This window comes from Lampetra fluviatilis, chromosome 72, assembly GCF_964198595.1.
Source record: "Lampetra fluviatilis chromosome 72, kcLamFluv1.1, whole genome shotgun sequence".
Taxonomy (NCBI): Eukaryota; Metazoa; Chordata; class Hyperoartia; order Petromyzontiformes; family Petromyzontidae; genus Lampetra; species Lampetra fluviatilis.
In genome coordinates, this window is record NC_136346.1 from 3,345,546 (window position 1) to 3,361,591 (window position 16,046).

The 16,046-nt window shown below is 46.0% G+C and overlaps 1 protein-coding gene across 1 annotated transcript; it reads left to right on the top strand.

Moving 5' to 3' along the window:
- Nucleotides 1-566: 566 nt before the first annotated feature.
- LOC144953100 (uncharacterized) lies at nt 567-10,181 on the top strand. Its single transcript, XM_078883633.1, has 4 exons — nt 567-636; nt 1,340-1,456; nt 4,924-5,205; nt 8,103-10,181. Exons 2-4 carry the CDS (start codon nt 1,369-1,371, stop codon nt 9,374-9,376), a joined length of 1,644 nt encoding a protein of 547 aa, XP_078739759.1. The 5' UTR covers nt 567-636; nt 1,340-1,368; the 3' UTR covers nt 9,377-10,181.
- The last annotated feature ends 5,865 nt before the right edge of the window (nt 10,182-16,046 follow it).

The following is a 16,046-nucleotide window of genomic DNA, read 5'->3' on the forward strand; positions in this document are numbered from 1 at the left end:
GGGTGGGGAGGGGCTGGGTGGGGAGGGGCTGGGTGGGGGGGGTGGGAGGGGTGGGGCTGGGTGGGAAGGGGCTGGTCACCCCGTGGTGCCCTTATAAAACTCAACGTTTAACCTACTCACGCCGGCTTGTGCCCGCCCTCACAGTCGGGCATATTTGCGGAATACACCACGCCGCCGTTGACCCTGGCCATTGACAGAGCAACCCAACGTTCCTATCAGAACCCTCCGCAGGAATGTGTTTGTATGGAGGACACAGGCACATGACGGGGTGTTGCGGTGACTCTTCTGCATGGTCATCGCGATAAATTTACACGTGATGAGAAGCCACTTTGTTGAGCTGTCATTGACGTGTGGCTAGGTCACTTCTGAAAAATATCTCCGTGGTTCTTACCTGCTAAAATCATCAAATAATACATTATTTAAATGCATGCCTATTAAGGGCACCATGCTTCTATAGGGATTGCCATTCGTACGGCTATTTTAATACATAATAGTCAGGAAGGACAAGATCAAAGGGCTCGCATAATGCACATGCATAATGTATGTTGACTCATTAATCCCCCCCCTTCCCCACTTTGCGCAAGAGCGCAGAAGCGTGGTCACCACATCTACGCCTCTATATAAAGGAACGAAACAGTAAGACTTCTCCACAAATCTGTCTGTCGCATGATGAAGCTAGTTGTAATTACTGGCGAAACGTCGTACTCAGATTGTAAATGTTGTGGCGTGGCTCTCCAACACACCGGTGTGCTGTACTCGTGACGAATTGGCACGTTCTGTTTACGTGACAACCCTTACTAGTTGGCTGTGTCGGGTGGTGGCGGGTTTTAACGACACATTTATATATTTACGCGATCTAACCCAAAAAAACCTCTTATGGATGAAATTGGTCGCGAAAGCCTACGTGTTGAACAAAATTATAATAATTCTAGATTTGAAGCTTACGTGACTGCAATGATACATACTCTTTGGTTTTTTCGGTAAAGTCACGTAGGTTAAAAATAAAAATTAAATCACGACGTTTCGGAGGCAACACAAGCCTCCGTCTTCAACTTGATGCAGTGATTTTGCTGTGACGGTTCCACCTGAAGACGGAGGCTTGTGTTGCCTCCGAAACGTCGTGATTTAATTTATTTGTTTTCTTTTTTAACATACGTGACTTTTCCGAAAAAACCAAAGAGTATAAAATTAAAATAGTTTATAATTCTGCACTCAGAGATGTGTGCTACGTTGTGTGTGCATTACAAATGTGATTTGCTGTTGCTTCCCTCACTCTGCAAACTCTCGGTGAGCAGCAGCAGCTTGAGTCTCTCCCTCTGCTGCGTCTTCCTTGGGACAGACTCGAGGAGGTTGGCCCCTTCCGTGCTCATGGATCCGTTTGCTAAGCGGGACGATGAGAATTCTGGCAGTACGATCTGGCTGCCAGTGAAAGTGGAGACTCAAGACAACAATCACGGTTAGAGTTTTCTCCCCAGCGGCGACTGGTGATGACCTGAACCAATTGTTGACAGTTGTAATGCAATGTTCATCTGAACCCTTTCCCGTTCCGAGACATCTGCAAGTTGCAGGGTGGGTGTCCCGTTCACCTCTGAATCTCGGAATTCCCAAGCGGCTCGGCATTAATTTGATTCAGAGAGGCACAGTAAGCAGCACCATTGTTTCTAAAGACGTTGTTACTCAACACCGCAGAAAAACGTAGCGACACAACCACCATACTCTACGATAGCTGGTGCCAAACTGTGCCACATGCCCCCCCCACCGATAAAGTTATTTTATCTTAGATTTTATTCCGGTTTCATTTCGATGACGTAGACGTACGTACACGCATGTCATCGGAACGGGAAGGGTTAATAAGAGCTATGTGAGACTCCGTTGTCTCTCAATAAAGTTCAAAGCAAGCGTATCTGCAATGCTTTTGTGCACCGTTGTTGTTCCATTCAATGGTGAGAGAATGAACGAGAGTTCAGAAAAGCAAGTGGATTTAGGGCAGGACGGGTAACTAGAAGGGATGAAGGCCTGTGGTCAAGACTAACGTCACAATGGCAGCGCGAAGGAGGGAATACGCTTGAGAGTAGAGCGTGGAAAAGGAGCGATGAAATCAGCTCGTGTGTAGGTGCCGGGTGGATTATTACATCACGGTGGCGAGATATTATTTTCCTCTCCTGGTATGCAGGAGGTTGGGGGTACGATCCTGACCCTGACACCTGCTGTATATTTGGAGTTTGCATGTCTCTCTCTCACTCCCCGTGGTCACGTGGATATTTTCTCCGGGTTCTCTGGTTTTTCCTTCCACATTAAGAAACACACGTGTAAAGTATACATTTCTACATGATACGCCACTTCGTTGAGCTATCACTTGTGGTCAGGTCTCTTCTGAAAAATAAGCTATTATTTTTATAAACCTAAAATAAAAAGTTTATTTTAGGTTTATATACATTAAGAAACACACGTGTAGAGTATACATTTCTACATGATAAGCCACTTCGTTGAGCTATCACTTGTGGTCAGGTCTCTTCTGAAAAATAAGCTATTATTTTTATAAACCTAAAATAAAAAGTTTATTTTTATTTTAGGTTTATATACATTAAGAAACACACGTGTAGAGTATACATTTCTACATGATAAGCCACTTCGTTGAGCTATCACTTGTGGTCAGGTCTCTTCTGAAAAATAAGCTATTATTTTTATAAACCTAAAATAAAAAGTGTTTTTTTATTTTGGTATAACACGTAGGCTTTCACAACCAATAATATCCACAAAAAGGTTTGTTGGTTAGATTGCGTGAATATAAATGTGTTGTTAAACCCGCCACCACCCAACACAGCCATTTAGTAAGGTTTGCCACGTCAATATAACGTTTCAATTCGTTACTAGTCCAGTGTTGGAGAGTAAACCCACTAAAACATTTACAATTCGAGTACCGTGATTTTTCACCGGTAATTACAACAAGCCTAATGAGGCGACATCCATAGTTGTGGAGAAATCATGCTCCTGTTTCTGTCTGAAATATAGATGCTAAATGTGATGTCGTTACTTGTGAGCTAATAAGGTGCGAAGGCCAGAGGTGGGGGGTGGTTAATGCATGCATATAAATATTTATCTATCACTGGTTGGGTTATTCAGAGGCTAATCAACATATGTAATCTGCATGCGCAACGCGTATGCGTAATGCACGCACATTATGCATGCACATCATGCATGCACATCCTGCCGTTTTTGGGTGCAAGAAATCAATACCTTCTTGGCTGCTCACAGTTAATCACCATCGACGTATGGTGACCTGGTATGCAGTTAAACTTTGTATTATTACTTGATAATACGCTTCCAAGTAGCAAAAAGGCTGTAGTTATGAAAACGGTAACAAATTTTATCTCTCTAAATTTGTCTTGGCCAGTAGTAACTTGTTCTGCAAGGAACTAAAAAGGACGTATTATGAAATCAACAGGAATACAATGTTTAACTGCATGCTTATACAGGTCATCATACGTCGATGGTGATTAACTGCGAGCAGCCAATAACAGATATTGTGATTTCTTGCACCCAAAAACGTCAGGATGTGCATGCATGGTATGCATTCATAATGTGCACGCATAATGTATGTGCATCACGCATACGTGTTCTGCATGCACATTATGTATATTGATTACCATATGAATAACTCAATCGGTAATAGCTACCCATGCATGTCTATGCATATATGAACCCCCGCCCCCCTGGTCTGCGCACTTGATTAGTTCGGGAGTTACGACTTCACATTTATCCCTCTATTTAGGACAGAAACAGGACGAGAATTTCTCCATAACTCTGGCTGTCGCCTGATCAGGCTAACTTGTTGTCATTACTGGCGACACGTCACGGTACTTTAATTATAAATGTTGTAGTGGGTTTACTCTCCAGCAGACCGGTTTGCTGAACTAGTAACTAATCGCTATGTTTTGTTTACATGACAAACCTTACTGAGTGGCTGTGTTGGGTCATGGTAGGTTTAACGACACATTTATATTTACGCGATCTAACTCAAAACCTCTTTTGGCTCTTTTTATTTTATTTGTTTTTTTTTGTGATTTGCTTACCTTTCCTATACTTTGCACTACTATATATTTTTTGTATTGTTGTTGTAACTTTTTGACCCAGTGCCCCTATTGGACATCGGTGAAAAAAGAGCTTAATGGCTCATCGGATTCCTCCTCCAGTCTAAATACAGATTCTGATTCTGACATTGCAGGATCATGAGATATGGTGGCGGCTTGGGGAGGCCTTCATCCAAGAGTGGATTGACCACGGATGATGATGCGTCACTGTGTTTTCATGGTGAAGATGCATCATCTAATCTTACATAGATTAATTTAGCGTCTTAGTCCAAGGCGCTTTATAACAATTATAAAATTGTGATGATAGTGGCTGAGATGAGGAGTGGGGTTTTTTAAGTAGTTGTGTTGTTTTGGTGACAGAACACGTGGGAGTGGTTAAGGAGGGGTAGTGATAGGTGTAGTGAAAGTGGTGGTGATATGGTGGTGATATGGTGGTGATATGGTGGTGATATGGTGGTGATAGGAGTAGTGATAGGAGTAGAGGTAGTGATAGTGGTAGTGTATGGGTTGGGGTAGTGATAGCGGTTGGGGTAGTGATAGGGGTAGTGATAAGCGTAGGTGTAGTAATAGGGCTGGGGGTAGTGATAGGGGTATTGATAGGGGTAGCGGTAGGCCTGGTCATAGCTGGGGGGTGGGGGCAGGGAGTATCAGTAGCAGTATGGGCTAATGAGAAAAGATGGGGGTTGTTTTAAGGGAGGATCATAAACAGGTGAGTGAAGATTGTTGTACGTGCAAGATGATTGTTTTATGGACAAGATGATTGTTTAACATGCAGCCGGAGTCCATGCTTGTATATCTGTTCATTGTTCACCTGTCATATTTCATCTCTCAGGTAAAGTAGCAGACATTCTCATTAAAGAGGAGAATATTCAGGCTGATGGGAGGAGTCTGGACATCAAACAGGAGAACTCAAGCACCAATGGCCAAGAACTTCACATCAAACGAGAGAAGCGGCAGATTGAACGACAGGACCTGCACATTGTGGAGGTCGACCTTAAAGATCTGCTGGTTGGCAATGGTTCATCTGTGAAACCTGGAGAGTCACGGGCCTCACGGGGAGACTGTGCAGCATCATCAGGCATAGCGGAGATCGAAGTGGAGGTGGACGACGAAGGTAAGGAGGGAGGGTAGGAGGGAGGTCCGTGTGTCTTGGTCATTGATGTCTAGCACGGAGGCCTCCCCAAACTGTCGACATGCTGGAGATGGAGGTGCCTTTGGAGGACGTCATTGATAAAGGGAGCTCCATTTGTATGGGTCATTATGAGGAGGGAGGTCTGCTAACCCTTTCACAGCTGGTTCCGTCTATTCTCAATACCCAGCAATGTCTTGTGGATAGGCCTGATGCAGGAAGACCTCGCTTAGTGCTCGAGATACGTTCCTGAAGAAGTGAGCGCAAATCGAATCCACGCTAAGAGGGGTCATTATACCACTGCATATATGGGGATCCATTCCCGACGGCGTTATTTCTTTCCTAGGAGCAATATGAGGGCTTCATCGGTAATAGTGCTAATAATAACGGAGATGATAAACGGTTCATGAATACAATAATTTGTTCTAATAACAGTAAGTGTTATGCACTGTACTGACGAGTGCATTCTACCGTACTCCTCTTACAAGGCAGTAGTGGGAAATGAGGTTGGAGCTCCATGACCTCTGTAATCTGAGTGATGCCCTCAGTCTAAATGTTTGTAGTGAGGTTTCTTTTAGGTGGAGCCTGAGTTCTCACCTGGCTCACGTTGAAAGAAAACAAAATCGATATCTATATTTGTTCATGGTATTCTGAGTACCTTATGTGATAATCTAATTACCAGGGGTGGGGTCTGGTTCTCTCGGTGTATGTCGCTCTCTTTTTTTGGCTAAGTGAATCGTGGCAGTGGTACGTGACCTCAGCCAGTGCCAGGTGGTCTCACTTGTAAGCGCTTCCTTTGTAGAGCACTATCACGGATTGGCGTTCTACGGCATTGCGCTAAGCCAGCTCTGCCTGTATTTCAGATGACTAAATGTAGCTTTTTGTGTTTCGGGTGCACACAATCGTCTGCTGCCATCTGGTAGCAACATTTTTAAAAATATAACTGTTATCAGCTTGTCAAAATAAGGTACCAGCGATATCATATTCTTATAATTAGTTTTATGTACTCTGATAACTGTTGATATACGTACACAGGTTGTTTCATTTTCATGACGGAGTTTGTAGTAATCCAAGATAATTCCCAAAAAAATGTATATGGGAAAAAAAGTCTGATCACAACGTTTCTTAATAGGACAAAATGAGCCAATGCAGAAATATTACAGATACTACAATGATTGTACATTGATGTAATTCTCAGGTGTACAATTGACCTTGTATATTTTAATTTTAAAGCATTAACCATAAATTATGTTTAACACGTAGGCTTTCGCGACCAATATTATTCATAATCAACGTTTTTGGGTTTAGATCGCGATATTTATAAATGTGTCGTAACCCTCCACCACCCGACATGGCCAATCAGTAAAAAAGTGTCACGTTGACAAAAGACAAATAGTTCACTGCTTTAGCCCACCGGTGTGTTGAAGCGTGAAACCACAACATTTACAATTTTTGAGTGCGACGTTTTGCTGGTAATTGCGTCCAGCATCATCGGGCAGTTCGCCAGAATGGTGAGGCTCTGCTCTGGCTCCCAGTCTTAAATAGAGCAGCAGCAGGGTGACGTCATCATTAACTGAACAGAGCACTAAATGCCAAATCACGATCGCAAAGCAACACTGCTGAAAGCGATCCGATTGTTAAAACAATTAAAATACCATATATCTCAGGAGTACCTGACACATTAGCCCGTGTTTTGCAAAAGCAAAACATTATAGTAAGATTTGGTACAGTACACAAAATTCTAAAACTAGTAACTTGCACTAAAGACGAATTACCTAAATTATCAACAGAAGGTGTATATCGGATTGTTTATGTGGCAGATGCTATATTGGACAGACGGGGTGTAACATTAGTGTAAGACTAAAAGAACACCAGAGAAATATTAAACTATTGCAAACATAACTGTCGGCAATGGCAGAACATGCTTGCCAACAGGGACACTCAATTGATTTTGATAACGTTGAAGTGTTGTGTAAAACTAGTTACTACTGGCAAAGACTAATTAGAGAATCCATTGAAATTGAGAGAAACAGAAATAACTTTAATCGCTCAGACAGCTACAGGCTCAGTGCGGCCTGGAAGCGTATTATTATATAAGATACATTACAATTCCTTATAGGGGAAACAAACACTAACTGATTACTAACGCAGCATAATTACAATAAACACATTACAACTGATTACTAATCTACAACTCGCATCGTAACAACTGCCTGATTACTAATCTAGTATATAATTACAATAACCCCGCCTCGAATCGTTGCATCTGATGAGTTAAGGAGTTAATGATGACGTCACCCTGCTGCTGCTCTATTTAAGACTGGCAGCCAGAGCAGAGCCTCACCATTCTGGAGAATTGCCCGATGATGCTGGATGCAATTACCAGCGAAAGGTACTCAAAAATTGTAAATGTTGTGGTTTCACGCTTCAACACACCGGTGGGCTAAAGCAGTGAACTATTTGTCTTTTGTCAACGTGACACTTTTTTACTGATTGGCCGTGTCGGGTGGTGGAGGGTTACAACACATTTATAAATAACGCGATCTAAACCCAAAAACTTTGATTATGAATAAATTATGTTACTTGGGAAATATTAGCTATAGAATGACATTAATAATTGTTTATACATTTCAAAATTAACCCTTCCCCATAATACATTATTGGCACGTGTAGCTGGCAAGGCTGTCACGTGCAGGATCCCTGTATGTGAATCGTGGAGAAATGTTTTCAGATAGTTTAAACTGTTTCTGCTGGAACTTTCTGGGTGGCTCAAGAGTTTAGAGCACTGAGATGTTGTAGGCTGATGTTCATAGGATTGATATGGCTTCTTTGTCTCATGATTTCACGCCAATGAAAAAAAAAATGGAATGTTTGTGTGACAGGAACAGTTGTGAACGATGGCCTGGAGATACACTCCCAAGCAAATGCCCCGACGACAAGCACCAGAGAGAGGCCACACAAATGCTCCGTGTGCAGCAAGAGCTTTGTTCGTCCATCGGATCTGAAGAACCATATGATGAGTCATACGGGAGAGAAGCCGTACAAGTGCTACATGTGTGAGAATGCTTTTGTTACTGCATCAAATCTCAAGAATCACATGAGCATCCACAACGGAGAGAAGCCGTACAGGTGCTCTGTGTGTGGGAAGGGATTCAATCGCTCATCAACCCTTGCGACCCACGCCACGATTCACGCCACGGAGAAACCACACATATGCCCCGTGTGCGGAAAGGGATTCAGTCGACCATTTGCTTTGAAGTGCCATGTGGTGATCCATTCGGGCGATTGCCCGCACAAGTGTGCATTGTGTGGAAAGGAATTTAGAAAGGAAATGCAGCTCCAGGACCACATGAGGAACCACACTGGAGAGTGGAGCCATAGGTGCTCCGTGTGTGGGAAGGGGTTTAGTCGCTCATTTGTACTGAAGACTCACATGATGACCCACACGGGAGAGAGGCCACACAAGTGCCCCGTCTGCGGAAAGGGATTCGGCCGCTTGTCAACACTTCAGAACCACGCCACTATGCACACCGGAGAGAAGGTGCACAAGTGCCTCGTGTGTGGAAAGGGATTTAGTCGGCCATCAGCCATTAAGAGTCACATGATGATCCACACGGGCGAGAGCCCACACAAGTGCTCAATGTGCGGAAAGGGATTCACGGAGTCGGTGCAGCTCAAGAGGCACATGAGGAACCATACGGGAGAGTGGCGCCACAGGTGCTCCGTGTGCCAGAAAGGGTTTATTCGCCCGTCAGAACTGAAGAATCACATGATGACCCACACGGGAGAGAGGCCACACAAGTGCTCTGTGTGTGGGAAGGCATTTAAGCAATACACAGCCTTGAAAAGTCACATGAAGACCCACACGGGAGAAAGACCACACAAATGCTCTCTGTGCGAGAAGGACTTTAAGCAGTGTACAGGCCTGAAGAGTCACATGTTGACCCACACGGGAGAGAGGGCATACAAGTGCTCTGTGTGTGAGAAGGACTTCATCCACTCTACATCCCTGAAGAGTCACATGAAGACCCATTCGGGAGAGAAACCATATAAGTGTTCTGCGTGTAAGAAGGACTTTAGGCACTCTACAACCCTGAAGAATCACATGAAAACACACACGGGAGAGAAACCACATGTCATCTGTGTGTGGGAGTAGTTTTAATTAATAAAGCCTTAAAATACACATTATGACCACAGTGGAGATCGCGATCCATGTGGGAACGGTTATCAAACACAATGACGGTTATCAAACACAATGACATATATTGGCCGTTAAAATATCTACACTACTTGGATGTAAAGATTAAGAAACCTCTACGTAAGAAGTTGTATACAACGACCAGTGTCAGAGGCTGTATGTGCCGAGGGATGGCAAGGCTCACAGTACTGGTTAGGGAGCTACTCCTATTATGCCTGAACATCTGCAATCATCAAAATACTCGACTAAATTGAATTGCAGGGTGAGGCCTTATCCACCTGAGTAATAAAGCTTAGACAGGCATTCTGAAGGATAAAGGGATCCCATCAAGACAGCGTTATTGACAAAAGAGTTTGCAAACTAATAGAAGAGATTTTATTTTGAGCAAAATTAAGAGTCCAGAAAAAAACTACTCGAGAACCACAGTGCATTTGAAAATGAAGTTCCAGAGGAATTAATTTCTCGATAAAGATTTCCCACATGGATATAGATTAGAAATGGGCAAATGAGTCCCATCAAAGGACACGGGAGTACCCAAAGGAAATCCACAGACACGAGGGGATGACACTCAAATGCCCACGTAGATGACTTCGACTAATTTCTTGTAATTCCACCTATCCATCTTATGGCCCAATTGGTTTTGGTATTCGTGTGTCTGCATAATCAACAAACTATTGCCTCAAATGTTAGATTACAGGTGTGAGCCACAATACATTCTATTAACTTTGATGTAACTACACACACAAAAATATATTCAATGCCAGCAAAACATCCTTCTCATAGCAAAACTAAAAAAATGATGTTCTGGTGATTGAGTTATCAGTCCTGATTGACTATTTAGCATTTGTTCCAATTGCGACCAGGTCCAAATGCCCAAAACAAGGCTAAGTGGCTGTTCCCAACAGCACAGTTAGAGGTGTAAGAGATGAGTTTTCATACATTTCTTGGGATTGAGCATTAATGTGAGAACTTGTAGTTTGAGATGAGAAAATGTTGTAGTTAGAGCAGTGCAGGGAAAGAAGCAGAAAGAGATAGTTTGGTTAAGATTAAACTGCGTCTCTTGTAGACCGAATTCTTAACTAGGTTTGGAGGAATTAAGGAGTTAAGTTCATGGAAAAAGTAACCGTGGTAGTATTGATTATAAGAGTGATAAGAAGACGCCACCAGTGAGTGAGTGTCTGGAGTGAATCTGTAAGTGCTGGATCACCAATCAACCGAACTGCTTTAAATTATATCAAGTATTGTGAGGTATGTACTGGATGCTTCACCCCAGATATGACAACATTATTCCAACGGTGGCCAAAGTTATGACTTGTATAGTCATGGTATATATTTTTTTGTTCAATAAGGCATTCGCACACAAAATAAAGCGAAGCCTTTGAAGCCTCCTTAACCAGGTTAGTAATATAGCCATTCCATGACAGGTCAGGCGTGCTTGTTGTACCAAACAGATATTGCCAGTCTCACGATATCACGTGTTTTTGTTGTTGAAGGTGACCCAGTTTCTATCACCCCAATCCAGAAGTTCCAAATAGTGATTGATAGTGCGGTATGTGCACATTGTATAGCGAGATGTTTATTGCGTTCGTCTTGCGATTTCAATAACGTGCACTGTCATCTGCAAAGGAGGGGATCGTATGAGTAAAATAATTAATCAACAAAACAAATAATGTTGGAGATGAAACAGAGCTTTGCGGAACATCAGCGTTATTGATGAAGGCGATCTCTTAATTACTGCATATATTTATCCAGGCTTGAGATCAAGATAAGTCACCTATAAACCAAGCTTAACATAATCCATGCTGATGATTACTGGGAAATGATAATGTCAAGTGGTTGAGGAACTGTTGATTAGGGATGAAAGAAGTTCAATATCAGAATATTTCTTTATACTGGAGGAATCCGATAAGCTTTAAAGCTCTTTTTTTCACAGAGATCCATTTGAAGTGTTGTGAATTTAGCATAGTTTGGTGGTAGTGTAATAACACGCTGGAGACAGCTTGTAGAATCGGTCCTTTTATTTCACTTCCTTTGCAGTTCACAAACACTCCCCGTTGCTGGCAGGCAACGGGAAGCGGGCAGACAGTCACCAGAGACCCACCACCACGTGGCACCCGGAGCCCCACTCGTGCGTGGCCTCTCCCTCTCTTAATTCCGTGTCTGACCCCGTGTCTCTCCTCCCCTTATTTAATGCCTGGGTCACGTGGTACACTCCAGCCAATCCTCAATAGCCTGCGCCGAATGTTCCAGATCCCCCATCAACTCCCGGGACCACGCCCCCGACTTGTCTTCCCATTGGCTGAGGCCAAGACCAACGAAACCAATCACCTAGCTTACATCCCGTGATCACGCCGGGGCCATGCTCCCAGGCTCTCCCCCCATTGGCTGTAAAGCGGGACCGGCAAAGCCGATCACCACGTGAATCTGACATAGGCTCTTATTACATCACCCCCCCCCCCCCCCCCCCCGGTGAAAAAGTCAGCTGTCTCGGCTGGGAAAAGGGTGACAAGCCGATTCCATAAAATTGCTTATTATGGCGTCAAAGACGCATTAACCATGAAGGGGCGAAATGGGCGTCTATGCGCCAAACAAAGATAAAATTCACCCATGAATAACCAGACATACATTAGGGCGCCCCTGCAGCGCGGTAACAACAGGGAAGAGACTGCAAGGCAATCAATGCTATCGAAACGGAAGAGATTTCGACCGCGTACGCGACGCGGGACCCTCTCCGCTTCATGCGCACGGTCGCCTTGCCGCCGGATCAACAGGAGGTGGTTGGCATGAAGAAGAAGAAGGAGGATTTCCGATTTCGGTCGTGTCCAGGTCAGGTCCGTTGGAGGAGGGACGGCGGGGGTTTCAGCAACCCTCAAAACCTATCCAGCTGCGGGTGGCACAACACAGTCCCGCTGGGGATCAACGGGCGAGGCAAGCGGCATATTCGGCACAGCAGACCCCGGCAGGTCAACAAGTGGAGATGAGGTGTCGGTACGCGGGTCAACGTAGGGTTTGAGTCGCGACGAATGGACGTACCACCGATGTTTTCCGTATTGGACGCGAACGCTCTGTGGGTTCCGAATATCCACCAACGTCACAGGCCCCCGCCAAGGCCTGTGTAATTTAGGGGATGTGCCCACCGGCACCTGAGGGCAGTGGAGCCATGCCTGATCGCCCACCGACCAGGGCATGTGGGTACGCGATCGACGCGCACACCTCTCGTTCCTTGCCTGCGTACGGGCCGTCGCACACCTGGCGGCTTCTCGCGCCTCTGTAACTCGTTCAAGCGAGTCCCGTACGTGATCAGGCAAGGAAAGGGACGGCTGTTTCCTCGGCGTGCCCAGTTGTACATCAATAGGGGGTACGTTCTCACGACCATACATCAAGAAAAATGGCGAATATCCCGTGGACGCGTGCTGAACCATGCGGTATGCCGCTAAGACACCCGGTATGTGCAAGTCCCAATCGGTCTGCTTTTCACTGACCGTGTGACAAAGCATAGCGGTTAAATCGTTCCACCATGCCGTCCGTTTGCGGATGGTAAGGGGAAGTGCGGATTTTCTTTGTGCCCAGCGCATCGCAAACATCCTTGAGCAATTTGGAGGAGAAGTTACGTCCCTGATCCGTGAGCAGCCTCTCGAGTGCTCCTTTATCCATGACATAACCATTCACGAAAGCATCGGTGATGGACGCGGCCGTCTGGTCAGGCAGAGGCCAGGCCATAGGCCATCGAGAAAAATATTCTACCCCGACCAGAAGGTATTTGTTGCCCCTAGCGGATGGAGGGAACGGCCCGAGGATGTCCAGAGCAACTAATTCGTTTATACGGGATACCTCAATGGAACGTAATGGCGGCACATAATGTTTCCATGGCGGTTTCCTCTTCGCACAATCATGGCATGACCGGACAAAGTCGTTGACGTCTGCCGTCATGCCGGGCCAAAAGAAATCTTTCTGCATTGCGGCCAAAGTCTTCTGCACGTCGAGGTGCATTAATTTGTCAGCGTGCAGAGCCCGAAGCAGATCATGGCGAAGGGATGTAGGCACGACCAGGCGCGGTCGGTCAGACAATCCATCGGTACACATTAATAGTCCCTCCTGGCCCCGGAACATCCGCCACTTCCATCCCGCCAAAAGAGCTCCCGGTTTCCCGATCAATTTCCGCAGCGGAGCCAGAGAGGCATCGGCCTTCTGCTCGCGTAGCCAAACCGAGTGCGGCAGCCGCAGGGTATCATCAGTATCCACTGGCACATCCTGGCCGTCCTCGTTCGACATCGCCCCCATAACCGGACAGGGCGAGGTAAGCGGCGCCTCGCAGCGGTGCATACCCGTCAGACAAGTGCACGGGGGAATGGGTGGTAACCTGGAGAGCGCGTCCGCGTTGGCGTGGCGAGCACCCTTGCGGTACGTGATATCGAAGGAAAATTCCTGTAACAATTCCAACCACCGTGCCAATTGGCCTGATGGTTGGTCCAATTTCAACGAGTATTGCAAAGCCGCGTGATCAGTGCGAACGAGGAATTTCCTTCCATACAGGTACGGCCGGTACAGGGGAACAAAATGCACGATCGTCAAAAGTTCCCGCCTTGTCACGCAATATCGTGTTTCTGCCGGGGACAGAACCCTACTGCCGTATGCAACCACTCGTTCAACCCCGTCTTTACGTTGCGATAAAACGGCCCCGATGCCGATATCGCTAGCATCCGTGTCAAGGATGAACGGCTGGGAAAAGTCTGGGTAGTCGAGCGTAGGCGCCGTTGCGAGGTGATCCCGGAGCGAGTGAAAAGAGCGTTCCTCCTCCGGACCCCATTTAAACCTTTGATTTTTGCCCGTCAGAATATGCAGTGGTTTAGCCAGCGTGGCAAAGTTCTTAACAAACCGGCGATAGTAGGATGCAAAGCCTATAAAGCGCCGAACATCGCCCACCGAAGTGGGTGTAGGCCACTCTCGGACACATCACGTTTTCTGAGGGTCAGTGGACACGCCGTCCGAACTGACAATATGACCTAAGTAATAGACGGAGTGGGAACCTCATTTGCCAGTAAAAATATGATAATTGGTTCTTTACCCTTCTATCTGGCAACAAAACTGACACCTTTTTACAAGGAGTCATGTTTGCATAGACCGCAATACCTGCAGTCATAATACAAACAAAAGAACATAACTCTGATAAGGACAGTGCACATTATCAGAGTTATGTTCTTTTGTTTGTATTATGACTGCAGGTATTGCGGTCTATGCAAACATGACTCCTTGTAAAAAGGTGTCAGTTTTGTTGCCAGATAGAAGGGTAAAGAACCAATTATTATAATAGACGGAGTGTTGCAAAAGGTGGCATTTCTTTGGTTTAAACTTTAGGTCAGCCGAGCGCATCCTCTGAAAGACAGTCTCCAGGCGTTGGAGGTGTTCCTCGAACGTGCGGCTAAAAACGATAATATCGTCTAAATATATGAGGCATGTCTCCCACTGTAGTCCTGCCAGTACCAGTTCCATCAGGCGTTGGAACGTCGCCGGAGCCGCATTTAAGCCCATGGGTAAGCGGTTAAACTCAAAGAGGCCTTGTGGCGTGCGGAATGCCGTCTTGGGTTTCGACGCGTCATCGAGGGGGAGCTGCCAAAAGCCCGAGGACGGATCGAGGGTGGAGAAGAATTTTGCCCCTGACAAAGCGTCCAATGAGTCATCCATCCGTGGTAAAGGGTATGCGTCCGCCACGGATATCTTATTCAACCGGTGGAAATCGACGCAAAATCTCGTCCCACCATCCTTTTTCTTAACCAGTACCACCGGCGCGCCCCACGGACTGTTGGACGGCAAAATAATATCCGCCGCCAACATCTCGTCTACCGCGCCACGCACGTGTTCCCTTTCTGCAGGGTACATGCGATGCGGATGCATACAAATCGGAGGTGTCACACCGACGTCAATATGGTGCGACAAAAGCGACGTGCGGCCGAGATCCAAATCATTTTTACTGAAAACGTCAGCATACTGCAGTAACAACGAATGCAAAGCAGACCTCTGCGCGTTTGATAAAGATGAATTTTCTCCGCACAAGTCCGCGATCCACCGTTCCTGTGAACGATCGCGTGGCGGTCCATCGGTGTGTGTTTTAACATGTGGCTTTCCGTCAAAAGTGGCGAAATTGGTAGTGGCGTGAGCCAATACCGATCCAGCCGGGACAACGACCCGGTCTGGCCCCCCATTCAACACCTGTATGAACGGGGCCTGACCCGGCCGTACGATCGTTTGGGCCGCCACCAAGGAAAAAGATTTAGACACCGAATTCGACGGGTATAATAACACACCCATCGTACCATCCTTAACCTGAAGGGGTTTACGGTAACGCAGCGGGATAAGCATTTGTGAGCCCGATGGAACTTCTACTGTGGCAGTGACCATGGCGTTAACAGCGTTACCCGGCGGCGAACGGGCCAGCAGGGAAGGCAGGAACGACATCCTACGACCCCCCGGCATTTCTATACAATCCTGGTCGACCAGTATCTTAAGTGGCATGCGGCGCAAGAAATCGGTGCCTAATAGGCATGGGACGGCCAGTGAGCGCGAGATCAACACCGATCCTTCGGCGGTAATATTACCGATAGCAGTTCGCACATCAACTTGACCAAAAATA

Coding starts and splice junctions, on each gene's coding strand:
- LOC144953100 (XM_078883633.1), top strand. CDS start 1,369: ATGGATCCGTTTGCTAAGCGGGACGATGAGAATTCTGGCAGTACGATC. Junction 1,457..4,923: donor GACTCAAGACAACAATCACG/GTTAGAGTTTTC, acceptor TTCATCTCTCAG/GTAAAGTAGCAGACATTCTC. Junction 5,206..8,102: donor AGTGGAGGTGGACGACGAAG/GTAAGGAGGGAG, acceptor TTTGTGTGACAG/GAACAGTTGTGAACGATGGC.